This window comes from Nasonia vitripennis, chromosome 5 (genome assembly GCF_009193385.2).
Source record: "Nasonia vitripennis strain AsymCx chromosome 5, Nvit_psr_1.1, whole genome shotgun sequence".
Lineage (NCBI taxonomy): Eukaryota > Metazoa > Arthropoda > Insecta > Hymenoptera > Pteromalidae > Nasonia > Nasonia vitripennis.
In genome coordinates this window covers 23,077,671-23,104,356 of record NC_045761.1, presented here as the reverse complement: position 1 = coordinate 23,104,356, position 26,686 = coordinate 23,077,671, and the positions used below count along the sequence as shown (strand labels likewise).

At 40.3% G+C, this 26,686-nt stretch overlaps 5 protein-coding genes and 1 long non-coding RNA gene across 21 annotated transcripts in view; 3 read left to right on the top strand and 3 right to left on the bottom strand.

The window, feature by feature from the left end:
- LOC100123688 (actin-binding LIM protein 2) overlaps nucleotides 1–1,652 on the top strand; it is a 28,024-nt gene extending 26,372 nt beyond the window's left edge. For 14 of the 15 annotated variants that reach the window (XR_004345006.1, XR_004345007.1, XM_032600494.1 and 11 more), the window contains one exon: nucleotides 69–1,643. Coding sequence is in view for 13 of the 15 variants with exons in the window: in XM_032600494.1 (XP_032456385.1) it covers nucleotides 69–182 (114 nt within the window). In the remaining 2 variants the exon portion in view is untranslated. Of the gene's footprint in view, nucleotides 1–68 lie in introns of all 15 variants that reach the window. The other variant, XM_008209031.4, reaches the window with a different exon arrangement.
- A 218-nt stretch (nucleotides 1,653–1,870) lies between these two features.
- LOC100123692 (26S proteasome non-ATPase regulatory subunit 2-like) lies at nucleotides 1,871–9,491 on the bottom strand. Its single transcript, XM_001607334.6, has 14 exons — nucleotides 9,331–9,491; nucleotides 9,206–9,262; nucleotides 8,777–9,129; nucleotides 8,519–8,695; nucleotides 8,271–8,457; nucleotides 7,821–8,194; nucleotides 7,526–7,761; nucleotides 7,268–7,406; nucleotides 7,074–7,194; nucleotides 6,785–6,996; nucleotides 6,615–6,705; nucleotides 6,270–6,557; nucleotides 5,952–6,146; nucleotides 1,871–2,145 (listed from the first exon to the last, which is right to left on the bottom strand). Exons 1-14 carry the CDS (start codon nucleotides 9,382–9,384, stop codon nucleotides 1,939–1,941), a joined length of 2,691 nt encoding a protein of 896 aa, XP_001607384.2. The 5' UTR covers nucleotides 9,385–9,491; the 3' UTR covers nucleotides 1,871–1,938.
- LOC103316247 lies at nucleotides 4,401–6,255 on the top strand. 2 transcript variants are annotated; one of them, XM_008209044.4, is made up of 3 exons: nucleotides 4,431–5,415; nucleotides 5,485–5,859; nucleotides 5,945–6,084. In XM_008209044.4, the coding sequence occupies exons 1-2, from the start codon at nucleotides 4,446–4,448 to the stop codon at nucleotides 5,853–5,855; spliced, it is 1,341 nt and encodes a 446-aa protein (XP_008207266.1). In that variant the 5' UTR covers nucleotides 4,431–4,445; the 3' UTR covers nucleotides 5,856–5,859; nucleotides 5,945–6,084. The 2 variants fall into 2 exon arrangements, with proteins under 2 accessions (XP_008207264.1, XP_008207266.1); XM_008209042.4 differs by having other exon boundaries at nucleotides 4,401–5,859; nucleotides 5,945–6,255.
- A 58-nt stretch (nucleotides 9,492–9,549) lies between the features above and the next one.
- Nucleotides 9,550–13,802, bottom strand: LOC100123697 (facilitated trehalose transporter Tret1-like). Its single transcript, XM_001607339.4, has 6 exons — nucleotides 13,627–13,802; nucleotides 12,507–12,705; nucleotides 12,032–12,203; nucleotides 11,531–11,803; nucleotides 10,864–11,169; nucleotides 9,550–10,424 (listed from the first exon to the last, which is right to left on the bottom strand). The coding sequence occupies exons 1-6, from the start codon at nucleotides 13,673–13,675 to the stop codon at nucleotides 9,930–9,932; spliced, it is 1,494 nt and encodes a 497-aa protein (XP_001607389.1). The 5' UTR covers nucleotides 13,676–13,802; the 3' UTR covers nucleotides 9,550–9,929.
- A 32-nt stretch (nucleotides 13,803–13,834) lies between these two features.
- LOC107981099 lies at nucleotides 13,835–15,318 on the top strand. Its single transcript, XR_001729167.2, has 2 exons — nucleotides 13,835–14,115; nucleotides 14,819–15,318. It is a non-coding gene; the product is annotated as an uncharacterized LOC107981099 (long non-coding RNA).
- A 79-nt stretch (nucleotides 15,319–15,397) lies between these two features.
- Nucleotides 15,398–26,542, bottom strand: LOC100123701 (facilitated trehalose transporter Tret1-2 homolog). Its single transcript, XM_008209045.4, has 7 exons — nucleotides 26,317–26,542; nucleotides 24,024–24,371; nucleotides 20,559–20,760; nucleotides 20,321–20,492; nucleotides 19,985–20,257; nucleotides 19,606–19,914; nucleotides 15,398–16,883 (listed from the first exon to the last, which is right to left on the bottom strand). The coding sequence occupies exons 2-7, from the start codon at nucleotides 24,307–24,309 to the stop codon at nucleotides 16,452–16,454; spliced, it is 1,674 nt and encodes a 557-aa protein (XP_008207267.1). The 5' UTR covers nucleotides 24,310–24,371; nucleotides 26,317–26,542; the 3' UTR covers nucleotides 15,398–16,451.
- Nucleotides 26,543–26,686: the final 144 nt, after the last annotated feature.

Sequence of the window (26,686 nt, the reverse complement as noted above, 5' to 3'; positions counted from 1 at the left end):
TAGTAGAAAACTGTATTGGTCCAATTTAGTTTAGATTTTATAAACTAATGGACGCTTTGTATTTTCAGCGTCATCTCTCGGATGCCGAATTCGAAGCTGTTCTCCACTGCACGCGGTCCGAGTTTTATCGGATGCCGCAGTGGCGTCGCAACGACATCAAGAGGCGCGCTCGACTATTCTAAGCACTGAGCCAAGAGCAGTTCGAGACAAGCAAGCATAATAAAAAAAAGAGCCCGAGACGGGGGTAACAAGAAGACGTTGTCGTCGTCGTCGTCGTCGCTGCCGTTATACCGTTCACCGTTCTTATATCGGATTCTGATTTTTTAATGTCCCATGATTGCACGTCTGCGTATTATTGCATTAACTCGCGGCGCTTATGTCATATTAGAAGAACGAACGAGTGACGAGAGTTGCATTAGGACTCATTTTAATCAGACGTATAACGCGTAAACGACGCATATAAGCCATTTTTTGCATGGGATGAGTGTCGATTGTACGAAGCGCAATATAGGATCACTCAAAGATTTCAAACTCCGAGCATCGACTTTTAATCTCTTCACACACGCGACGATTTTTATCCATTTATTATACTATACAATTATTATTACTATGATTCTGTTTTTTTTTTCAATTTTCCTCGAGAGCACGGTATTGGAGTGTGCAAATGAGAGATGGAGAATATGAGAGATGCGAGAGTGCATGAGATTCGCATTGTTTGCAAAACAAAATACTGTACATAAGAAGTAAAAGATTATCGAAACACGGGAAGAAGTAAGAAGGGCGAGAAGAGAAATAGAGGTGTAAGGGGTGGTATACACACGTTGCAGCTAAATAACGAAGGGTTCAAAGTACGCAATGCGGTGCAAGCTTTACGCTAAAAGTAGAGAAGGAACAGGCTTACATGGTTTAAAGAATATTATGAAGCAAAAAAAATGCGTAGTTTAACTTCGGTATCAACTCGCTCGTCTTCTATAAGAATAGAAAGAATACGCACCGCGCTGCTGTGCTCTGATACATAAGAAAATAAAGTATATATACGAAAATCACGTACGCCTACGTGCCAGCATTAATGAAAGGAGATGAAAAGTTACGATATATTGAACTACTACTATTCTATAATTTTAATATAAGAGAGCAAGAAACGAAGCGTATATTATATATAATATGACGAAAAAAAGAGTAGCTAGAGTTCGCTGGATTCTCGCGCTTACTTCGCCTTTCGCTAAACTGGATAAGCAGTAATCAAAACGAATGAGCAGACAATTTAAAACAAATTTTAAATAAAAAAAAACTGGAGGCATGAACAAATTTAAGCGATACGCGAAGTACGCGAGAGAATCGATAGTCAAATAAAGTATGAAAGAGAAAATTAAAAATTGTATTGACTATGAGTACAGTAAACAAAAAACAGTGGCTCTTTTCGTACGTTTCAGTTTCAAGGTATATATTTAAAAGTAAAAAAAATACGGGCATCCGAGCAAAAAAAACTTCATGTGCCTATACAATTGTGTCCGCGGACATTGAGTTCAGTTTTGTTACGTTCTCTCAGCTTGTAACTGCACAAATGCTCGCAAAAAGGTTTCTGTTGTATAAAGCACATCGCTTCCGCTAGTCCAATGATAATAAAAACAAAATACACAAAAGAGAAACAATTTTCAGTTGATTGCTTATTCCTTGTTCAAAGAATTTGCATTTTCCGCTCTGACCGTTACTTTTTATATTTATACATAATATAATCGCAATGTGTATGATTTAATGTATGTTGTTGTTACTTTGAAGTGAGAGGAGAACATATAGTTTGCTTTTTAGCTTGCTTAATTTCTTTTATCTATTTATTAATTATTTAATCAATAAATTCAAATCACAAAAGTCACTGAACATTACTTTATTTATCAAATTATTGTTCGACAAAAAGGGATAGAAAAAATAAGATTGCACTCACGCAATTTTTGCTCGTAAGATAACGACACCCTCCATAGGGTCGACAAGAGGTTCGTACTCATCATTGCTGACTAATTCTGCTTTCTCGCCATGGGCCATTAATAATGGAGTTGTGTGAACATGACCACCTGTTATCGACTTTGGATTTCCGGCTTTTCCTAAAACATCTACGGCTTGACCGACTCGTACAGACACTGGAAGAAGCTAAAAATAAAATGGAAAAATGTTGAAACAAAATTAATATTGTATAAAATTATAAAAATCATATCTGAATTAAGTATTAGAAGTTAAATCTTATTTAATTGTAAAAATAAGCCTTAAAATTATTCAACTACTGATTAAATATTTTAATAGACAGCATTTTCTGCGCTTGAATTACGAACCAATCAGTTTACCTGATGATATGCGAGGCGGATATCACGTGACCAACTTGCGCTTTTGTATTTACACAGTCAAATTCCTGAATAGAATTCAATTACAGACAGAACTCGTATATACATTCTGAAGGACAACGTTTACGGCTGCATAAGTATACACTCATATTGAACGATCGAGTAAACTGCCGAAAATGGAAACTTCTAACATGGACTCGGACGACGATGTTATTTTTGTAGAAACTGAACCAGTTGAAATCGAAGTAATTACTTTATCTGACAACGAGACTAACAATTCTTCGACTTCTATCTCGACATTCTCTAGTGCAATGACTACAAATCGTTCAGTTAAATATATAAAAAGAGAGATCAATTCAGCAGTAATAAGAGCACCAACGCCATTGCAGTATATAAGTCCTTTACAACTTTTCTCTCAAAATCGGTTTGCCAATGGATTTAGAGTAGTTAAACAAGTGAAGAAATCTATCCCTTTCAAATCTAAAAAACCTAACAATGAAAATAGACAAATTAGAATGATAGTATCTAAATTAGAAACTACTAATTATTTACTGAAAAACTCAGAGAATATAAACAAAGCTGTGCTGAATCAACCGCAAGAAAACCATATTCAGATGGAGAAACAAACGACAGAAGGTAATGATTCATGTGAAAATTCAAGGGATCAAAATGTAGATATGGCGAATCAATCGCAAACTACTAGATCTGATATAGAAATACCTGGGTCTCCTTGCAATTTGAATGTTGAGCCACTGACTACTATGGAGTGTAATGACTTACAAGATGATTTGAAAAATCAAAATGTACTAAATGAATCACAAGCTGGACTCAGCTCTAATGTAGAAGAAACTGGATCCCCTTGCAATTTGAATGTCAAGTCACCAATTAGCATGGAACAAGATGATTTAGGCAATCAAAGTATAGCGAATGAAGAAAAAGCTGGGCTAAGCTCTGATATGGAAATGCATAGTTCTCCTTGTGAATTGAATGTTGAGGTAACAGCTACTATAGAAGATAATTATTTACAGGACAATTCAAGAAGTCAAAATGTAATTATGACAAATGAAGCACAAGCTGGTCCTACCTCCACTGTAGAACCACCAGCTGGTCCTACCTCCACTGTAGAACTACTAGAAACTAGAGAAATAAATAAAGATGAAAATCCACCAGCTCAGCAACCTGCAACAAACAATATTCCTAACGTCCAGCAAAGCCGTAGCCATAGTATGCAAAATCATAGAAATGAAAATCCACCTCGAAATCCACCAGCTCAGCAACCTACAACAAGCAATACTTTCCATCTACAAAAAGATAGCCATAGTTTAACACATAAGTTATTCAAAAACCCAAAATTCAGTCAATCAGAATACTCGGACTCTTTATTATCAGTAATTGTGGAAGAAGGATATCCGGATGTTCAATACTTAACTGAGCACCATTTGCTTATTTTGCGTAGATTAGTTGGTTTTGAGATAGACAGTGTACTGGCTACTGGGAAATTTGTTCCAAGATTTCGAGATTCCTATGTAGAAAATGGAGTAATTCTGGTTAGATCTGCTGATACAGAATCTCAGACGTGGCTGCAATCAATTGTACCAAAATTGAATCCTGATGGAGGAGTAAAGCTCACAATTGTATCGCCTCGAGAACTGAATCAAATGTACAGAGTGAAAATTCTTGTACTCCATGACAGCAACACACAACAATTAATTTTAAAAAGGATTCAGAGGCAAAATCCAGACATAAATATGAGAAGCTGGCAATTGCAGTCAGTACATCGTTTAAATGGTGCTAAGAATACCGCTAAGTCTGGAAGTATTCTTCATATGTTAGTACCAGCATACTCTGTCAAGCTTTTAGAGAAAAAGGCATTCAAACTTCACTACGGCTTGTATCAAGTTGATGTAATAATAAAGGATGCATTTTACAAAAAAAAGTGTTGATCGCTTTTTCTTTTAATATTATATAAAATCTTTTTGTATTTTTTTTACAAAATAAAAACTTTAATTTCCGTTTATTTCTTTTTTTTTTATTTCAATATTTTTACTAACAAAAACTAGGCGCTTGAATTAAAAATATTATTATACCTACCTAAAAAAAAAGTACAACAACATGAATACCCGACTTTGGCGCGCTGGCGTGAAAACCAATCACATATCGAGCTACTCGTCACTCGAATCACGTGATCGGTTTTTGTTCGCTCGTATTGTGTTTGAAAGTCATGGACGCGCTTATACTTGTATCCGCACGTTGATTTCTCTACAACATTTAATAAATCTGAATGCACAAATTAATGGTGTAGATGCAGGAATCATCATGCCGAAATTTGCAGCCACAAGGCAACTTAGCAATAATCGTTATGGGAATAACGAAATTCGTGAATGTGGTGTGATTCAATCATCAGAATCAAACGAATTACACGAATCACAGTTAAATCAAGAGCATGCCAGAGTTTCTTCTTCAATGAGTAACACAGATGTAACTATAGTACAAGGGAATAATAATCGTAAAAAAAATACGAAGAAGAACAATAAAAAACGACGTAGTCTTAAATACAAACCAATGATTTTGAGGTCCAGGAGGATGTACAATAAAACATTGGTCAATAACACTTATTTCAATGAAGTTCATCCTTCATTTGATAAGGATGAGTTAGGTACAGATAATTCTAACATTTTGGATTATGTAGTGATCAGTGAAGAATATGATTCTCTATCTAAATCAACAAGTTCTGTATCCGATGTACCATCTGCGATAATAAGCGACATTGTACAACAAAAAACTATTAATAATATCGATAAACAAAATGGAATTTCAAAAAGTTATAATTTTAATATCTATGTAGAAAATGGAAAAGTAAGTGATATTCCAGACAGCAACAGTTGCAATGTTAGTGTACAAAATAAAAGTCAAGAAATCAGAGTAAATACACCATGTTTTGATGAACTTTCCATAGAAGAAAAAACCAATCCCTTATTTATAGCAATCATTGGAGATGGATATCCAAATTGTGAACCGATAACTAACTTGCATTTTCAATCTCTTGATAGAGCAATACAAATGAGGCTTGAGAATTTAAAAGGTGGCTCATTCATACCTAGATTTGAGTATGCTTACATAAAAAATAATTCAGTAATTGTTAAATGTGCAGATGAATTATCAAAACATTGGATAGCAAAGCATATAAGTAAAATTCATCCCTGGCCAACAGCAAAATTGAAAGCAGCATGTATGGATTTGATGGATAGAGCATATTATCGTCACATAGCTGGGAAAACAACTCTATTCTTGCCCAATGAAGAATCTGCAATCACAGTACTGTATAGACTTCAGAATGAAAATCCCCAACTGGACTTGGCAAGTTGGAATATTAGCACAGAGGAAGTATATAAAAAAGGACATAAAAAGGGGTTTCTGATACATTTTGGTATCCCATTTTCATCATTAAAAATTTTGGAAAGCATGAACTTCAAACTTTTCCTAGGAATGAAACAAGTTTTCATGAATGTAAAATTGTATTGAAGAGGTATAACAACTCAAAATTTGTAATATCACAGATTTTACGGCTTGATTAATTTTTTTTATCATTGAACACTTGTTGCTTTTTCTAGCACTCACCTCCAAATTTTCATCAAGAGTAACAAGCCATCGAGGTTCCATCGCAAGTGCCAGGCAGTACATGAGATAATGGGACTTTCCCAGTATTAGATTCTTACAATCCAAGAACGATACCAGAACCACGAGTAGTCCAGCCAATGATGCCTGATCGAGTACTTTTGAAGAGAATTTCAGAGGTTGCAAGGTAATCGTGCCCTGAAAAGTGACGTTTTTATTGCTATTATTAAGTTTGTTTACATTTAAAATGTATTTTTATGCCTAAAACCAGATTCATCCATATAAATTATTTTATATATTCATAATAGAAAACTGATTTACTTTTCCCATGTGCACTAGTCCCTGGGCAATTCGAATGAGAAACAGATAGGCAGGATCTCTCGAGTGAAAAGCCGCCAGTTGTCTCAAAATCGTGGCAAGTCTAGCATTGTTGGTTCCAGCTCCGATTAAACCCAGAGCGAAAATCGCATTAAGAGCAACATTTGGATCGTTGTCGTGGCTGTACTTGTTCAGAACATCGAGTAGTCCAGGATCCGGGTTCGAGAGGTAGGATAGAGCGAAGCACAAAGGAACGGCTGTTCTGGCTGGTGGTGCTCCGTATCGACCTATCTGCATAATACGTTGCATTTTAATTCAAGAATATCGTTATCGGTTTTTGAAAGTTACTTGGCCAAATATCCGTGAATTTTCTTTGCCATCGCTCAGACCAACGATCGCTACCCCGAGGGATGCTATTGGCTGCGTGAGAGAAATTTCGCTGAAAATAAGCATTTTTCGAAACGATTTATCTTTTGTTTCCGCCTAAGTATATAAGTAGTCGTAAAATCGAAACATACGTCGGTACTTCTTCGCTTTTTGATTTGCTTTTCTTAACGTTACCCTCGGAATTATTCGTTTGTCTCTGTGGATCGCAGCATCCGAAACTGGGCTGTCTATTCACCGACGTCGAGGATTTTTTCATATTGGTATCGCCTTCCACCGGTTCCGAACAGATTCGCAAAAGCTCCTGAACCACCAGAACGTCTCCGGAACCAGCGTACGAGCAAACCTATAGTAAACACATCGACCCTATAAAGATACCTCCATCATTATCAAATTTTTCATTAGAAATAAAAAGATGATTACTTGGATCATCGTTTGCGCCGGTAGTTTATACGGATCCGGTAGAACGTCCAAAGCTGCCGAAAGAGCTTCTATGTTCTCCCGTCGTCCCATGTAAATCAAGCCCAAAGCTAACGGCAGAAATCTAAAATACACTTTCGCATTTCTTTTTCTCGCGTATTCAACCAAAAAAGGGCCAATCTTACAAAGCACCTCACCTAGAGTACGTAGAGGACAGCTGTTGCGAATCAAGTTCTAAAAGTTTCTGGAGAATAGTCTGAGAAAGTTCGGCGTCTCCGGAGCCGACGTTAACGAGGCCCAGAGCAACAGCCGACAGCGCGACAACTTCCATAGTGCCTTAACGAGTTCGGAATTAAAAAATAAGGAAAAACTTTGTAGGGTCATTCTACTTTGCGATTGACAATCAAGGCTTTCTCGGGAAAACTTTGTTCTGTGTTACGATTTCTTTTACTTACTTTCCTTGTCGGCGAGAGGTGCGACGAGAAGCTCGTTTAGGTCGTTTCTTCTCGAAGCGGCGTAAGCCAGACCTAGACCGAGAATAGCGCCGATTCGTAGATTTTGACTGGGGGACATTACGTATTCGCTTAGTAAGGCTAATGCTGGATCGCACTCGCTTTGAACACCGCAGTTTACCAGCCCGATGGCCAGGAGGGCACCGGACTTCACGAGATCGTCGGTTGCGTAGAGGAACCTCGAGAGATTTCGTATTATCAAAGTTGGATCTTATTTTATCAAATTTGGATATATTACTTGTCGATCGGCACAAGTCCTCCGTCGACGTCCCACAGATATATCAGGCCTAACGAGGCAGTAGCGGACAGCATCGCGTGATCCTTGTTCTTGTAAACCCAGCACTGTTCCGTATCAGCCATAAGCTTGTCCTGACCAAAGCCAGTATGAACAAAAGCCGAAGCAAAGGTAGCTGCCAGATTAGCTCTCGCCGAGTCATACTCCGCGAGTCTATCCGGTCGTGTCTCCAGCCAACTGCGGTAGATCTCCTCGGGTGTCTTCGGCTCGAGAATATCCAGTTCGCGAGCCAACGTTTGAAAGTAACCGTTCACGTGACTATTGCTCAGAATCGCTTCGAGGTCGGCTGCCGCGTAGTCCTTCCTCTGAGCTTGATCCTGTGTAAAAATTCAATCCTACGATTGCTGTTGTTTTTTTTTCAATAAAGCCAAATAGCTGAGGATTAAGGCTTACCTTTTGCCTGGCCAGAACGAAAGCCATTTGCTTTCTGATTAATGGGTCCTGGCACTTTGCAAAACACTCGCGAACCAAATCCGTGTCGGGTAGTTGCAAGGCGACCAGGACAGCTCGGCTGTACTCGTGAAACTTTAAGTAGTGAGTCGTCACAGCTTTTAGGAGGTCTCGTCGCTCCAGATCTTCTCTGAAAGGGAATGGGACATCAGGGTAACGCTAGTTCATCAAGCAACGTCATTCGCGGTTACGTGTAGTCCGCACTGCTGGCGAGGTATCGGCAGACTTTCGAGTAATTGTTCTCATCCAGACAGTCGCTCAGCAGATCCAATCGTCCGATTTCGAGACAGAGATCGCAAGCCTGGATCTCCGCGTGGTGCTTCGCGTCGAAGATGAGGATCTTCTTCACCAGTGGTAACAGTCGTTCCCTACCCAAAAACAAAAAGGGGTCTTTTCTTTCTACTATTTTAAGCTATAGATTAGAGTAAAGCAGACTTTAAAAAATCTACGTGATGGTCTTCTCCTGCTCGTAAGGCATCCCAAGCCACTCCTCGACGATCTCCATCTCGAGTCTCCTGACGTACTCGTGACCCCAGTCGCCGGGGTTGGCTAAAGTCCCTCGAAGGCAGTAGTCCAGACAGTCTCTCTTACCTGGAGCTGACGCGGCTAGTGCCAGGACACTGATCACGTCGGCCAGACGAGCTGCTTCTTTCGGGTCGGTTTTTTTCTTGTGGGCTCGGATCAACACTGGGTAGGAGTCCTTGAGGTACTTCAAGGGTTTGGGAACGGCTGTCATCGAGGTCGTTGAGCTGCGCATCAGTTTGCGCAGGTTGGACAGGGCTGACGATACCGATCTGTTCTCCTGCGTTGATTTAGTCGGTTTTGAAGAGATTTGATCGATGAAAAGATTGGGATAGGAGATAAGGCAATTCGCTTACAACCACATCTTCCACCAGTTGGCGAAGATCATCTTGAAGCTTCTTATCTTCATCGCTCTGCGCTTACCGAAAAAGACGTATTTTTATTAATCACAGCGTTCGTTTACATCAATGTTTTATTCTACCAATTCAGCGTCTTTCTCGTCGAATATTTTTCTTTTCTTCGCATCAGTAGCCATGATAACCTATGAACTTTTGCTCTCTCGTGCCTCGAGCAATTCAACAAAAAAGTGAAGAATAATCTGTCCGTGTGGCGCAACCCTTAATGCCTATATTCATGCGAGTGCAATACATCGACTATCAACGACACATTAGTGACGTACTTGTGCGAATGAAAGTGCGAATCGAAGAGAATACGTTTATTGTTCTTACTTTTGTTACAATTTTAACATTAACGATAAGATTTGAATAAATTATTATCAATGTCTGGCATACAGCTAAGAATTGTCCTAACAGATTCTCAAGTTCACGAAACACTCTTAGCGCAATTCGATCATTTGAAAAATAAATTCTTTTTTTATTTACAAAATATCTTACCAACAACTCGCTAATAGCACATTAGCGATTCGTTGGTACGTGGACGCGTGATTTCAAATCACTCAACGGCAGCCGCGCTAAATCTCATACAGGTCTAACAGTAATTACATTCATCTCAATGTACATATCACTTATTTACACGCACAATATATCACAATACTTTTCGGCATTCCTCATCCTCTCCAGCCTAATATCTCGTCAACTCTCTCTCCTTACCCTCTCCCAGATCCCCGTAGATGACCATTTTGTTCTCAGCCCCAGCTACCGAATTCCTGATCGAACTCTCCTCACCGATTTCCTCGGCCTTACTCCTCCCCCTGCTCAGCTTCTGCTGTATCTCCGCCAGAGTCTTGCCCTTAGTCTCGGGGAACATGAAGACGATGAAGACTATATTGACGGCACAGCAGGCGGCGAAGAAGAAGAAACCCACGTCGGGTGTGACGTTGGTGAAGAACTTGGTCAGCAGGAAACTGAAGGACCAGATGGCGAAGACGCATATCGACGAGGCTTTGGGCTTCACGGCTGGTGCGAACATCTCACCCATGACTGTCCAGGGCAACGGACCCCAACCGATACTGTAGGCGATTATGTAGACGACCAAAGTAGCCAATGGTACCCAACCGATCGTCGTCGTGTCGAAGTCCGTCTTGTTCTTCAGGTAGAAGAAGGCGCCGAGGATTCCCTGGAAAAAAATTGAAAATTAAATCGAACGGGGAAGTCGCTGAGGTGAGATTGTGGAAAAGCAAACAGCGGGCAATTTTCGTCGCGAGTCGTTGCGCAACGATATACTCGAGGACGTAACGCGACTGATGTCCACTTCGAATGATCCACGAGAGGGAATATTGTCGTCTCGTTATTGTCGTAATTTATGAAAGAAGGCTGTTTAATGTAATCGATACACGCTGCGCGTAATTGTTCCATAACATTTAATGCCTGCCTTATGGTCCATCTATACATGCTTTTTATCGCATGTATGATGCACATTACGTTCAAGGAAGTGCATTCCGACGCTGTAATACTGCGACTTTTTTTTAACCGTTTCTTATTAAATCGACACGAGACTTTGATTGCTCTCTTATACAATGTTTCAATAACGATCTCATTAAAATACATTAGCATACCACAGTGATGCCACTTCCGATGCTCGATATAACCAGGAGAATTTTCCTGCCAGACCTGTCGACGACGATCGGCGTGATGACGGACGAGATCATCTGCACGAAGCCGATTATGATGGCGGAAATGGCGGTGTTGCTGGTACCGGCTTCGCGGAATATGTCCTCGACGTAGAAGAGCACCACGTCGATACCCATGAACTCCTGGAAGGACATCAGTATGCTCGTCAGTACGATGGCCTTGATGTTGACTTTGACCTTGAACACGTCGTTCCAGCTGGCTTTTATCCTGTAGGCCTCTTCGATCTCCGCCTGACAACAATACAAGAATTATGCAGTACATAACTTTACTGCGATGACTAAGGCGTCGAGCGATTTGTCGAAAATAGCTCTAAGTGCGCACCGCGACGAATTAAAAGAAGATAACCCAATGCTGTGTAGATCTTGTCTTCTTTTACCGTTAGAAGTGCGATTGTTCGCGAGAAATTATTTTTAACGTAACGAAATTTTATTTAAGTCAAGTACACACAAACTTCCATAATCTTTACAACAATCAAGCTTACATTGTTAATCTTATCCCTGATGCGCAAAAAAAAGTCGATTAGAAATCGGCATCGATGCAGGTCGCTTAAGGCCTTACGTAACGTGTCAACGAACACAACGATATACATACCTGCATCTCCTCCATCTCCTTGCGGACACCGTCGAGGCTTTTTCCGCGAAATCGCGCGAGGGCCTCGGCTGCCTCTGCTTCGCGGCCTTTGCTCAGGAGAAAATGCGGCGACTCCGGCATGAACATGAAGCCTATGAAGAAGGCCACGTGTAGACTAGCGCAGAGCAGCCAAAACACCGTGTACGAGACGAACGGCCCCACCGAGTAGGAGAAGAGGAAGCCGAAGGTGATGAAGAGCTGGAGGAACGAGCCCAGGGTTCCTCTGATCGCGACCTGTTGGACAGAAGAGCCGATCGTTAGGACAGTTTGAGCGAGGGCAGGAGAGGACAGAGTCACGGTTGGGATTAAAATTTTTGTTTATGATTTTGCAAAGGCAGTAATTATGCTGCTGATTACATCTGATGCTATTCAGGAAGCGCAGACCGATTCGTATCAACGCGAAAATCGGCAGCGATTTGTAATCTCTGTCCCCTGCAAATGCTTTGATGCTCAAAAACTTGCCTCGGAAACTTCGCCGATGTACATCGGCAGGACAGTGAAGGGCATCGCCAGCGCCAGACCCAGGATGAACCGACCAGCGTAGATCTGGATGATATCGTGGGCTGTGCCTACGAGGATCCAACCGATCAGGAAGGGAAACGTGCTCATGAGCATCGACCTCTTGCGTCCCAGCCTGTAATGCAGATTTTTAACGCCAATGTAGTGTTGCGAAAACCTTGAAACCATAACGTCTAGAAACTCGGCCATAAGGAAAAGCATTTACAAGCTCGAAAGATAATTAAAAATAAAAGGCTATTTCTGCGCGCTTTCTCTCTTTTCGATAGACTTCGACTCTCCATACCGATTTATTAGTATGCAAATACGTCAATCTCTCTTTTTTACGAAAATGAGCCGATCAAACAATTAAAATCAATGAGGCCGTTGTTACAAGATCGTCGAGGAAAATTACCGCCGAGGCAAAAAAAAGTTCCTTTACCATTCTCCAAGATAGCCAGAGACGAAGCTGCCGAACATGACTCCAAGGGGCACGAGGGAACCGATCCAGGCTTTCTCGTCGTTGGTTATCGGCCTTAGCAGCTGATTGTCCGGCGCAATTGGGTTATCTTCCGCCAATTTTGGCAGAATCGGGCTCGTCCATCCCAGTATCGCTCCGCAGGCTACTATATTCAAATTGCCTGCGACATTGAGAATTGAGTTAGACGCTGGGCTGATAGTGTCTCTCGATGGCAATTTACGCCTTTAAATTGTGCACTTGACGCTGTTGCGAGTCTCATTTTTCGTTTCGATTAGCCTGGGAAAACTAGTTTTCCGATTTTCGCGTAAAAAGTGCGTGTCTGAAGTTATTGTGTTAACATCCGATCGGAATGCGATGATTACGATTGTAGATTTTTTTATCTCATACTTTGCGCGTTTTCGACGACGCAGTTGACTATCGACAAATCTAGGAATCGTGGTAAGTAATATCGGTTTTATCTAGTCAAGGGTCTTATCTAATAATTATGCGAACGTGACGAGTTCCGTGTTTACATGGAATTTGCGCTCGCATAATGCAATACAAACAAATAAACAATATTGTATGCAAAGGTTTTTTATAATAATTTTTGGATTACTGACGAGTAATCATGTAATAAATGTAAATGGATTTCCCAGCGAGATTGCCAATGTTAAAAATATTATTTATGTTTGAGCTTAGTGCACAGAAATCATATTAAATTTTGTGTAAGTAATCTTCAAACGTATAAATCGAACACTCTACTTATATTAGTTAAGATCTCTATATCGCAACACGTGCTACAGCCACTAATGAGGTATTCGATTTGAGAATCCACCTTCAAAACAATCTTACAAAGTTATAAAGATTAGAGGATTTAATGATCCTAGATCCCGATCGTAGATTATGGAAACATCATCAAATTAGACCAGACATAACCGGTACATCGTGTCATAGCTAAATTCAAATTTGACGTGAACTAATGTTCATCCGACAGAGAATATAGTTTGAATAAAATAAAAGTTTATTCCAAATTTTAATTAATCCTAAAATCGAATTCAAATTTCTCGAAAACGAATAGAAAACATTAAAAAAATATTCGCACCTGTGGACGCCGCCATGTACTGCAGAAACCTGGATCCCTTTTCCGTCATCTCGAAGGAAGAGCCTCACAACACTTGTATCGCACCTCGAGAGCCAGTAGCAGCACATGCACGACACCGAGACACAGACAGAAAGTGACCGTAAACATGTATCTCGCGCGCGGTATACAGACGTCCAAGTGCTTCCGTTTAAACTTATGTCCCTCGTGATATCGGCGTCGCGCGATAGTGGGGGACTATGTACTTACGTGTACATTGGCGGCTTTTTTTTTCGCGCAAGCACACATCGGGGATTTTCATGGTCGCGGGTGGTTTCTAACGGGGAGATTGTACGGCCGCCTTCTCGGGTTACTTGTGCTCCTACCGCACGGCCCAGTCGAGAAAGTCACTACGGTGTTAATAACAGCAGTGACTGCGGAGTGCAGTTTGCAATTAACAGAGTAGTTTGTGAGAAGAAATACGAAGCATGTTGATTTGATTCAGCAACTTGGGTATGGAAAAATAGTATTAATTTTTTATTTATCTTAAATCGCGATTTTTGTAATTTTTCGTTTTTTCGCCACTTTTGAGAATGAGCGATAAGGAAGTATCACATTGTTATTAATCTCTTTTATTAAGGATATCTGAACTTGAAATATACGTCATTGCTAAAGAGATATGAGGGCAAATCGTTGGATGTTTTTCCTATTGGACGTAATTGATCTTGTATAAACAAATTACTCATAACGAAAAATCTATCATAAATTATAAGTGTTATCTAAGAGATACAATACTTGGTGTTTCGGTGATTTATGATTATTATGCTTGATATTTTGTCGTAACAAGTGATGGCTAGATTAGGTAAGTCAGAAAGCAGAATTTGGAGTTCAGAGACTGCACCTATACTCTGATAAGCAAAGGAAACTTTTATAGTGAATTTTTGGCGCGATGGGTGCGTTTGAGCGTCTGGTTAAACGATTTGGAACGGGAAGAAATGTTTCGTATTGAAGATAAATTGTGTACTGTAATTTATTAAAAAATATAATCCACACTCAAACTTTCTATTGTGATCCTTTTTAAAAGTCGAAGTGTTAAAAAAATTGTAATTATACTTAGCAGAATGCACATTCAATAACAAACACTATAATGAAAATAGTAAATAGCTTAGACGTAATACAATAAACAAGTCCTTTAAGAAAGTATCGTCGTTTTCAGGTAGTTTCTTTGACGTGTAATACTTCATTATTCCAGACCATCTGCTTGGAATACTTACCGGACTCGATCATTCTACCGAGTGATGCATGAAATTTTTCCACAAATGGTGAAGCTCTCTCATAACCAAGGGCCAAATATTTAGTTGAGAAGAACTATAGGCACCTTCAGAAAAAATTACCAAGTGCTGCACGTATAGATCTTGTCTTATTTGCCATACAATCAAATCATCCCAGTTTTTTTCCAAAACTGGCAGTATATCTTTATTGCATGCAATAAACGATGCAATATAAAGAATTAAGCTTATTTGATTCATGTTTAACTTGTTTGATTTAGATTGTCACAGATTGAGTAAGTGCGAAATTCCTTACAGTTGTATTAATAAAAACGAGAGACACTGTTTCAAGCAAATTGATATATCGCAATCTGACTGTGTATATTATGTCCTCTAGTCTTTCTGTATACTTTTAATGCAAGAGGAAGAGTAATAAAAAAAATTTATGAAAATTTTTTGAATCTTTGGTATCATAATTGGCTTGCAGAATATCTGATCGGATGAATGAGATTGCAGTGGAAATTAAATTTTATCTTGCATATCAAATAATGTCAATTTATTAAACAATATTAATGTACAGCTACGTATAGGTATGTTTCTTCTGATAATTATAACACGCCTTGATACAAAATATTTTACATAGTTTGATGTCTAATAGTATTGATTGAAATAGAGTTTCTCTGTATTTGACTCTATCCCTCTGTATAAGGATATCGGCGTTCATCGATTTCCCCGAGGCTATGTGATGTGTAATATTGCTAAGGTATTTACACATGATATAACTCAGTAATAAAATACTGTCTGCATCTTTACAATCTCTCTGTTTATAACGTCAATAACCGGGATACGAATTAAAAAATAATTGTTTTATGGATGAAGATTTTTAAATAATATTGTTTACGCTTAATCTGCTACATTGACTAGTCACCTTAAGGTCAAATAAAACTGCTATCATATGACGTAGCAATAATAAATACAGGAAGGCAGGAACTGCGATACGTAAATGCGCTCAATTACTTTCTGTCTGTGAATGAATCAAATTAATATCATCGCCAAGTTGTAGACGACGCTAATATACAATTTTACAATGTTTCTGAAATGCATTCGTTTGTCTTACGTATAGAATAATAGTTAGTTGTATGTTAAAAAATGTATGATTACTGCTCTAGTAAAATACTTTTTGATCACGCGAAAGAACAATCCACAAACGTCTTCTATCATGATGATCCTAATAAAAATTTGCATATCAAAAATAGTGGTAACGGCCTTTGGCAGTCATTCATGACTATCAATCCCCTGACTCTTTGTGCGCAATGTACTACAATTTCAAGGCACTTTTGGGTTTAAGGCGACGAATTCCTAACATCTAGTATATTTTGAACAGCAACGAATACTGTTAAATGTTTCACATTAGAACAGACCAACAAGTTGACGTACCCAACAAATTAAAAAATACGCCAGCTGTCCGCATATCGTTCAATGTTCGCATAGGACTCAGTGACCCTTTCATTCCGATTTTCCACACTTGCAAAGCCATAATTTTATATCATTAAAATTAGGGCCGCAAAACACATTCACACCCTATTTCCCAGAAACCTGTCCTCGCTCATCGTTGTCGTAATCCAAACTCTTGACTCCGTTGAGCTCGTCTTGAATCTGCCTGAGAGTTTTTCCCTTAGTCTCCGGTAGCAGGAAAACGGTGAACAGCACGCTGACGATGCAGCAAATGGTGAAGAACCAGAAGGCCGTGTGGTTGCCGAATTCAGCCGCTATGTTGCTGAAGAATTTGGTGATGACGAAGGCCAGAGCCCAGCAGATGCAAACTGTGATACCGGAAGCCTTGGCCTTGACCTCAGCCGAGAACATCTCGCCCATTATGGCCCAGGGTAATGGACCCCAACCGACGCAGTAGAGGCACATGAAAAGGACGAGAGATGCGATGGGTAACCAGCCCAGGCTTGAGACATCTGATTTCTCAACGTCCATTATGTAGTAGTAGACACCGAGGACGCCCTGTAAAAATGATTGTAGTAGTTATAGACATTTGTAATTCAAAAATTATGAAAAAACATATTATTTCAATAGAACATTTATTTTATTTTACGTAGGTGACATCATTCGAAAATACATTTCTAATTGCTTAGCCAAAGATCAATCAATTCAATGACAAACACTCATGAAAATAGCAAATAGCTCAGACATAATGTAATAAACAAGTCCTTTAAGAAATTATTGTCGTTTTCGGGTTTTTTCTTGGAAGTGTAATACTTCGTTGCTGCTGACCATCTGTTTGGAATACCGGACTCAATGATTCTACCGACTACTTGATCAAATTTATCCGCTAACGCTTAAGCTATTTCATTGTTTTCACGTATTGGTATACTGTATATTTATCTATCAAATGCTTTCCACTTTGCAAAGGTGCCACACACGCTATGGAAGAGTTTGCAAACATTTTTCTTATACAGTCTTCGTGGTGCATGATTTTTAGTCTCGTTTTTAAAAGTTCACTTATCTCATACGAATTATTGATTATCGACCTTGACAAATAGTGGGCAACATGCAATGTTTCAAGGTCTTCTAACGAATCGAACGAAATTTCTTGACGAATTACATTGACATTTGTAAAAGTTGAAAATGTATCTGCCGAATAGCCTACGGATAGTATTATGATACTTATGAATATTATTCTTTCAATTGTTTTTGTGCCAATGCAAAGGAAAATTCAGTATTCGCGCTACTACGGAAAAAATTATTATTATCATAGCTAGCACCAGTAACAAAATGAAAAATCGAGTACCAATATTGAACTTTGAATGAAATAGCACTGGTACGACAACGGTACATTTGCTATTCTCAATTGACCGACCTATGATGATTTTATATCATCAACATGTTTACTTCGTTGCTTTCCAGTTTTATGTACAATGATTCGAATAATGCGTTTGAAAAATTATGTATCATGATTCGATCTAACGTGAAATTCAATTTTTGTGATAATACCTCTATGAAGGAGTAGTCGAATCCTCTCATCACAATATTCGAACTTTTGTTCGATTCCATTGTTAACAATGGAGGGTAATGAAAAACGGGTACTGTTATTCTGTACAGATTCATGTTTTGTAGTTTATCAGGAAAAATTTTGGTTTTAGATTCAAATTCAAATGAATAATGAATATTTATAAAGGGATTGTAGTATGAAAGTATAGGTACCAATTTATTACTATTCACAATTATTATTGAACAGTCTAAGAACGTATAATTCCATGCTGTTGATAAAATATTTTTGTAATTATCTTCAGGTAAATCGTGATCACTAATAAATATTACAGTTAAGCATTTTGGTCTCTTTCTAATTGTCGATAGTTGGTCCAACTAGTATTAAGGTGCTATGGTGATCTTCAATTGTATTTTCGTTTATGTCCAAAACAATTAAAAAAAAACGATGGTATCTGTAGATTTCTCAAGAATGATGTTGAAGAATGATTGTCGTTAGATGTTAGCACTGTTGGTATACCCATTGAAACTGACGAAAACGAACGTGTAAGTTTTTTTTTTTTAAAAACGTTTAGTTGAGAAGAAAAAATGATTAGGTACTGCACATGTAGATCTTGTTTTATAATCGGCGGATAATCGAATCATCTCAATTTTTCCCAAAACTAACAGCATATCTTGATTATAGACAATAAGTGATGCAATATACAAAATCAACCTCGTCTGATCCATGTTTTTGTAGTTGTATCGATGAAAATATAGTTTATAGGTAACTCTCTTATGATATATTTTTGTACGTGATGAAATGACAAATAATTACTAAAAAGACTATCAACTTAAGTGCAGAGTTACCAAAAGTGAACTGAATTAAAAGTTCTAGAAAAATTGATGAGTGCAAAAACTAAAAAAATGTGTATTAGTGTTTACACGTATATCAGTTAGTAGGTAAATATGTGCAATGGATTTTTTGCTGCATTATTATAAAATATTATGGAGCTAACAGGTACGCGTGTAAATTGCTATTCAGATCGATAAAGTCAAGGCCATATAATTCATGTGAATTTGACAATGAATATATAACGTTTTCATCGTAAAAAAATTCGAATCAGGTCAAGGTACGATTTACACTGTCGAAAAGATCATCAATTTCAACCAAAAATTGTAACAAAGCCCACTTTCGAATCAGCACATCGTCACAGCAAAAAGCACCGCCAGACAGCATGCAACCGTGCAAACTTCGATTCGCGCCACTTATACCAACGCTTTACCTATATAATCATACATCCGCGTATACAAAAATCTCAGAAAATCTAACTACACTTCCCGCCAGATTCGACAGCCGAACGGCGCAAGTCTCCGACGAGAACGAGTGTCAAATTCATTAAGATTTCGCCCGTCGCGCGCAAACCGGCGCACTTATCTCGTTAGCCATTACCGTAACGGTTGCATAATGAAAATCACACTGACAATGTACGCGTATACGACTCTGAGAACGAAAACACCGCGTGAAACTTACGCAAACTTCCGGACGACACCCTACACACTCCCGATCAGTTAAGAGATCGGCAATTAGCGGTGAACGCGAAAAATGCCGTCGTTACCGCATTCCACGCTCGCATCTTTCAATTTATCAGTCGCGCACCACTCTAGACGCTTATCGGTGCAATTTAGCGCAGCTGACCTCGGACTTGAACTTAACGATTTTATTGCTGTTCGGATACACTTCGAAAATGTTACTCACCGTGGCGACGGCGGTTCCGACACCAGAGGCGATGAGCAAGATCCTCCTGCCGAGTCTGTCCACGACGATGGGGGTGACACCCGAGGCGCAGACCTGGACTACTCCGACGATTATGGTGCAGACGGCCGGATCGATCGCACTGCCCGTACTGGCGAAGATCTTTTGGGCGTAGAAGAGGACCACGTTGATTCCCGTCAGCTGCTGGAAGCTCACGCCGGCGCAGGTGAGGAGGAGAGCTTTGAAGTTGGCTTTGACGGTGAAGAGATCGGTCATCTTCACTTCGCTGCTGAAGGCTTGGTCCACTGCGACCTGTCGATCGGTTGTTCGATTATTTTCGTTCGATTGAAAAGTTAACGATTTTTGCGATGATGACACAAACCTGCATATCGCCAAGCTCCTTCTGAACACCGCTGGAAGTCTTTCCTCTCAGTTTGCAAAGCGCATCTTCGGCCTCGGCCTTCATTCCCTTGGTCAGCAACCAATAGGGCGACTCCGGCATGAACATAAAGCAGGCGAAGAAGACGATCGGCACAGCCGCGCAAACGATCCAGAAGATGAGGTACGAGACGAACGGACCGATCGCGTAAGCGTACAGTAGGCCGAACGTCACGAAGAGCTGCAGGAACGAGCCCAGGACTCCTCTGATGCTGGTCTGTAAAAAGGAAAATCGTTCGTTGAATCTCGTGTACGAGAAGATCGGTATGCACGAGCTTACCTCCGCGATCTCACCGCAGTACATCGGGACGACCGTGAAGGATATCGCGATCGCGATACCAAAGATGAACCGAGCCACGTACAGTTGTTCCAGGCTTTTGGCCGTGGCGATCAGAGCCCAGCCCAGGAGGAAAGGTATCGAGGTAGCCAAGAGAGCCTTTTTCCGGCCGAACCTGAAATCGACGAATAAGTAATATTTTTCGTATAACGATCAAAGCTATATAATAGTGAAATCGCACCTCTCCCCGATGTATCCGGAGAAGAGACTACCGGTCACAGCGCCCAAAGTCATGAGTGAGCCGACCCATGATCCTTCGTCATCCGTCACCACGACCCCCAGCGGATTGTCATCCATAGACTTCGTGTCGTTCTTGCCCATGTTCGCGAGAACCGGACTCGTCCAGCCCATCATCGCTCCTCCGGCGAAGATGCATAGATTGGCTGAAAAGATTCATTAGTAGAAAATTATTCCACAAATGGTACTGGAACCGATACGATCCACTAGTGTTTTTACGATAGATCTAAATTCATCGCTGACGTGTCATGCTGGGAGAATTTTTTTTTTTTTTCGTTATTCGCAGATAAACAATATCGACTCTAGTCGTCGCAGTAACTCAAGTGCGCGATTAGATAGATTTGCGTCCGCGACGGTGTATTATCCTCTGTTTGCACAGCTACACACTAATCTGGCTGTAACTGCACGACGATATTTTTTTGAAAACGTAATTATTTACGAAAGGATTCCTCGATAAGCCACCTGTAAACAAAGCTGAGCCTTATGCATTATAGAACTGGATGACGAGTATAAAAACCGGGGGCTACACCACACCGCGTGTAATACCAATGAGACAGATAACGCCACAGCTTTATATAGTTCGACTCTTCCTCGTTTTTAGATACACGTATGCATAGTTTGTCTCGGTTCACGCTTCGCTGATTTATGTTTGACGGTAGCTTTTCTTTTGCAATGGACGAGTGTACATTTTTGAGATAAAGCGGTTTCCTCAATTCCAGCCGCGGATGGTAATTGCAGCTGATTGTTCAGGAAATAACGCTGCCTAATAAGCCAGCGAGTGTGCAAAGTATTGCGAGGTTTTATTTTCAGTTATATAGTTTCTTTTCTCCGTAGCTACAACCACTTCTTGCTCGGTTAATTAGACTCTGCTTTATGTAAGCGTAGAGTGAGCGGTTTCTCTTATTCGTTTTGAATGACGAATTTGTCGAGTGAATGAACCTCGACAGCGATGATACGCTATCGCGTCTAATTGGCGCGAATTTCGAAAAGCGCGTCGGTGTTTGTAAACACTCGGAATTGAATTAGACAAATTGCGCTGCATATATACGTTATGAGTTATCGCAATCTCGGAAAGTGGGCGAGCACTTGCGTTCTTTAATTTAATTTTTGTGTCACGCGATGCAGAGAGAGAGAGACTGATGATAATGCGTCAAAGTTGATAAACGCGCGGACGTCTGTTTTTGCTTCTGATATGTATTTTTCATGTAGTCGATCTCTCCGATGCGAAAATTTCGAACGTATCAATTATTAGCATTGAAAACGATGATCTACTGTTTGTTTGCCGTCTGTCGAAATTCCTTACACAGATCGGCGCAGATAACTCGCCAGTCGAACATAAGTCGCGAGATATTTTTATCAAAATATGCGCGATCATCTATGCAAACGATAACGATCGAAATGTTACATCTTCTAAGAAACCAGCCCTTCACAGAAGCTCACTAATCGAAGCAAATCTCAAGCGATCCTTCATCCAACACCCGCAATCTCGTAATTCGTCCATTACAATACAAATCTGAAAAGAGAGGGAAAAACAAGCGAGAGAAAAGAAAGCCGATGAGAAGGTCGCTTACTTCCTTATCTCCGCGGAACGAGAGCTTCTCTTCGAGGCCGCTAAGGAGATTATCGGCGCGGGTAAAAAGAAGCTCTTTTCCATTAATCCAATCGGTGCTCTCGCGCTTGATTTTATTCCCTGGCCTTTGTTGCTCTTTTTACACTCGCTATCGAGTGGACAGCGAGATAAGCCATAGAAATTAATAATTCGTGTCCGACAACAATCGACACATAGCCGTTGACGCATTATCTACTTAAGGGGACAGCTATAACAGCTCCATTCAACGGACGACGGCCCATTTGAATACGGCGCGTGGAGAGTGTATTTTTATGGCAGCTTGTCTCTCGCGGATCGTGACTGCATATCTGTATACGTTTGAACGTTACGCTCGAGTGTTCCCGAGGCTTATTATACGAGCTCGTGGATTAATCTATAACCCGAGGATTGATTCGCTAATTCAATTACACAACGACGCGCGAACTCTTATCTCTTGCAATGAATTTGTTGATAATGAAAAATATTATAGGCGTTAAGTGTAATTCGATCTCGTTTTGCGTTGGTTAATCGACGCGTCCCAAATTATATGCCCTATTGTCTTCCGCTTCCTGTTACACGTACATTGTTGAACTTTCGACAAAGCGGACACTCGGTGATTATAATCCATCACATATTTACCGCGGATTCCCGACTCGATAAGCATTTGAAAAAATTCTTAGGGGATTAAACGAGTCGTAAAATCATAAAACCGCATTAAATCGACGTAATGGCTCCCGTGTGCGTGGAAATCGTTAGTTCACGCCGTGTACACGTTATGTAATGAGCGTCAAACTTTGTTACTTTATCTCGTAATGCAAAGTATTGAAATAAAGAATTATCGAATCGCACGTCGTATATGTGGGCTGGTTCTCACGGGCGATTAGCATATAAAAAGCTCGTGAGAGAGCACACTCGGAAGTCGATAGTCGAGAGAATCCTCAGTGGAAAATTAATGAAAAGCTTCGGGTGTCGACGCATAGTAACGAGGTCGAGCTTCCTTCCGTTTTTTTTTTTTTTTTTCGAGACGACGTATACCGCAATCTCGTCTTCGTACTTATCAGCGGATTTTTTTACTGGCAATTTTTGCAAAGCGATAAGGAGATCGATTTGAAAAATGTCGATTTGTTGCAATGTATATCGAAGATGTCGCGTCATCCGCTCGATATGTGATAAAAGTTTTGGGAAAAAGTTTATACTCTATTATATACCAAAGCGAATTATTCTTTCGAGAGAAAAGTAAATTTCCGTCTTCGATAAGCTCGAAGCATATATTGTGTTTTTATAATAACTCGCTTAATCGTCTTATAATTGAACGCCGATAAAAAGCTCTGGCAATATATAATCGTGATTTTTATTGCCATCTTCGGATTATTATTTAAACCAAGGATTTTTCGTGTTACGCATCTCTCTTTTATTTACGAGGCTCGATCCGTTAGGCGATAAATCAGAACTTTCGCGCTCTTCTTCCACAGCTGCTCAACGGACATTCGGCAAAAGTTTTTGTTCAATCGTTGCTCACCTCATTCAAGCTCTTTCCTCTCGCTCGCTCGCGCCACTTTTTCGGCCCTCTTTGAGCCGACCGATTCGAATTATAAAATCGGCTTCGATTTTCATACCCTGCACCGGCGTATAATCGCGCTGATCAACGAAAAATCCTCTGAAAATATATATATATTCGCGCATATAATATGTTCCCGCGCGCGGCGCGTGCTTTGAATTCAAAAGAAGCTACATACAGACGTCGATCGCATCTCACGAAATTAAACCGAATCCAGCAGCAAAAAAAAAAAAAAAAAGAGGAAAAAATTCAAAAGCACATACCGGCAGTCGCAGCTACATACTGCGGCAGTTTGGAACCGCTCTCCTCCATGGCGACGAAATTGAAGTAGGTCCTGCGAGGTACAACACTGACCGGCGGCTTGTCCTCGTCGATTGGCAGGGTAGTCGGTAGATAGACCGACGAAGACAGTGGACTCGTTGCCACGGGACTGTACACATACTCTTTATAAGAGTCGTTTGAGCTGGTCGCTGCTGGTGCTCTAAGCTGTGGCTGCTCCCCGCCCCCCTTGTTCTTCGCACCGATCCTCGTGGTGGGGGACGGCGACATCTCTCGCGCACGCGACTATTCGAGGTATTTTTTTCGTTGTTGTTGTTGTTGTTGTATGTGGGCTGAAAGTGTTAGTGCTATGATGGTGAGATGGGTTTTCAGGTGTAAAGGGGGTGAAGCTGGGGAGTTTTGGTCAAGGCCGGGATTCATTTTTATGAAAATTTTTATTAAGCTCGTTGATGTGATGGATAGGAGAGCTTTCGAAGTACTTGCTGATTGATATAGCCGTGACGTAATTTTGGCGAAAAAATTAACAATAATGAACGCGTGGGTATATGGCTTTGAACTTGTACCTGAACTCGTTTCGAGGTCGAGGAACTCGATTAATGAAATGCACTTGCTTTCGTCGTGAAAACAAAACGCAAATACATCCAATAAATCATAAAGAAGATCGATAAATCGTATAATCTCTTATGCGCTTATAATCTTAAAGAACAATCATCGAAACCTTACATCAATTAACTTTAATAAAATCATATAAGAAATAGCACGAAGCTATCGAAAGTTATCAAACCAGTTAGTATACAAATCACACTATCCATACTATATTTATTTACCTTCTAATCAACTTCTTTCGAACAGCATTTGCCCGAAAAAATCAATTAGGCAGAACTTAATCATCTGACGAAATGTTTGCACAGTCACGTGCGGGCGTCACACGACTTCTATATTCGTACCGGCGCGTGAAAAGTATCATTATACGAAAATTATATCGTTACAACTCGTCCTACTGTGTCAATATTGGAGATTAATTAGCTCGTCTCCGAGTTTCGACAGACGCGTGTGCGAGATTAAAGTGTCTCTCTGTCTAAGCAAATAGAAAATGAAAATTATCCTTTCAAATTAGAGACAATCTCGTTCTCAGACTTCCTCGACAGTTCGTTTACTGAAAAGTCTCTTTTATGTTTGCTTAACGCGATTATGTACATACGAACGTCTGCTGTTACGAAAGAAGCTTAAAGAGGCTGTAAGAAATAATTTTACAAATTGTAACTCTCAGTTTTGTTGGTCGAGTTTATTACACACATATAGCGACCCCGAAAAATCGCAAATCACCATAAGATCACCTCGACGTCAATATCACACGGAAGCTTCTACGCATTTCAGACACGTAGTTTTCGCGCGGTTTTCAACCCAATGAAACGCGTTTAAAATTCACGCGGCGTAAGAGATCATTTTAATAACTCGAGGAAGAAGAAAGAAGTACGCGACGACCTTCGACCTGCCGAAATCGGCTAAGTGTTATAACAAGCATAGGTACTTGCTCCGCAGGACTACATGCTCAGCGAGTGTGACACGCATGGCACAAGGCTGTGAGCCGTTGCTGCAGTAGCTACTCAATTGTGAGAAAACACATGTGGAGTTTGCATCGCGAAATTTTTTATCGGTGAATCATTAACACCTCGTGTTTGTTCTATTCGTAATCGAAGCGGAAGGTACGCGCATAATGATACAAAGAAAGTGTCTTTCGTATACGAGAAAAGAAGATATAGTTTTCGTACGAAAATTCAATTTCAATGTCAGATAACTACGTCGATTCACTGAGCGATTTTTACTACGAACGAAATACGCACACGTCTGATCGTTAGTCATCGTTCGCGAAAGGCCGATTCTCGTAGCCCATGGCGGGAAAAAAATCGAACAGGTGCGCGTATACATTCCCGGTGCGATGACGGTGTTTTTTTTTTCGCGCCTGTCGAGGTGCAACCGAAGAGACGCGGTATAGATAAAGACGACTCACACACTCCCGCGCGAAATTGCTTAAATACTCGATTGGCTCCTTCGAATATTCCTTATCTAACGATCGTTTGGCGATTATATAGGCTGTTTTGTACGATGACTCCGTTCGCACAATGCGTATCTTTCAATTAACCATGATATAAAGCTTCGGCGAGGAAAAAAATTCAATTTTCCAAAACTAACTAAATTGTAAACAATTCCATCCCTCGTCAATACATAGAGCAAAAAAAACATTGTACCATAAAAAAAATCAAGTACACTACTCACCTATATATACCCGCAGCCAATCAGAGGCGCAAGCTCTCGGTGCGAAAAAAGCGCGTGGAAAAGTTCTTATCGCTCTCGGGAGTGACTTCCTCCACCAAACTGTCCGGCGACGGTCCTGGAATATGTATCGGATCTTTTTTTTTTCTACTCCTCTTCGGACGCGAACCTCACGACGATTCGCTAGCTTATGCGTGATACGCGTCTTTCTTACGCAAGCGTCAGGTGAAAGATTAGGATGTTATCGATCGGTTCGATCGATCGCCTTGGACTTGCGATCGCAGCGCTGGGAGAGATTTTTTATCGTATCGACGGGATGACGCCGACTGTTCTCGGTAATTGACGTTTCGTTAGTTTTCAATATATTCGGCGG

Excerpts from the sequence above, each read along its gene's own strand:
- LOC103316247 (XM_008209042.4), top strand. The coding sequence starts at position 4,446 with ATGAATACCCGACTTTGGCGCGCTGGCGTGAAAACCAATCACATATCG.
- LOC100123692 (XM_001607334.6), bottom strand. The coding sequence starts at position 9,384 with ATGGCTACTGATGCGAAGAAAAGAAAAATATTCGACGAGAAAGACGCT. Across the intron at positions 9,130-9,205 it reads AACTGGTGGAAGATGTGGTT|GAGAACAGATCGGTATCGTC; the intron begins GTAAGCGAATTG and ends AAATCAACGCAG. Across the intron at positions 6,706-6,784 it reads AAAAGCGAAGAAGTACCGAC|CGAAATTTCTCTCACGCAGC; the intron begins GTATGTTTCGAT and ends GCTTATTTTCAG.
- LOC100123697 (XM_001607339.4), bottom strand. The coding sequence starts at position 13,675 with ATGACGGAAAAGGGATCCAGGTTTCTGCAGTACATGGCGGCGTCCACA. Across the intron at positions 12,204-12,506 it reads TCTGGCTATCTTGGAGAATG|GCTGGGACGCAAGAGGTCGA; the intron begins GTAAAGGAACTT and ends TCTGCATTACAG. Across the intron at positions 10,425-10,863 it reads TCGGAAGTGGCATCACTGTG|GGAATCCTCGGCGCCTTCTT; the intron begins GTATGCTAATGT and ends ATTTTTTTCCAG.
- LOC100123701 (XM_008209045.4), bottom strand. The coding sequence starts at position 24,309 with ATGTCGCCGTCCCCCACCACGAGGATCGGTGCGAAGAACAAGGGGGGC. Across the intron at positions 20,761-24,023 it reads GTATGTAGCTGCGACTGCCG|CCAATCTATGCATCTTCGCC; the intron begins GTATGTGCTTTT and ends GAATCTTTTCAG. Across the intron at positions 16,884-19,605 it reads TCGGAACCGCCGTCGCCACG|GGCGTCCTCGGTGTCTACTA; the intron begins GTGAGTAACATT and ends TCATTTTTACAG.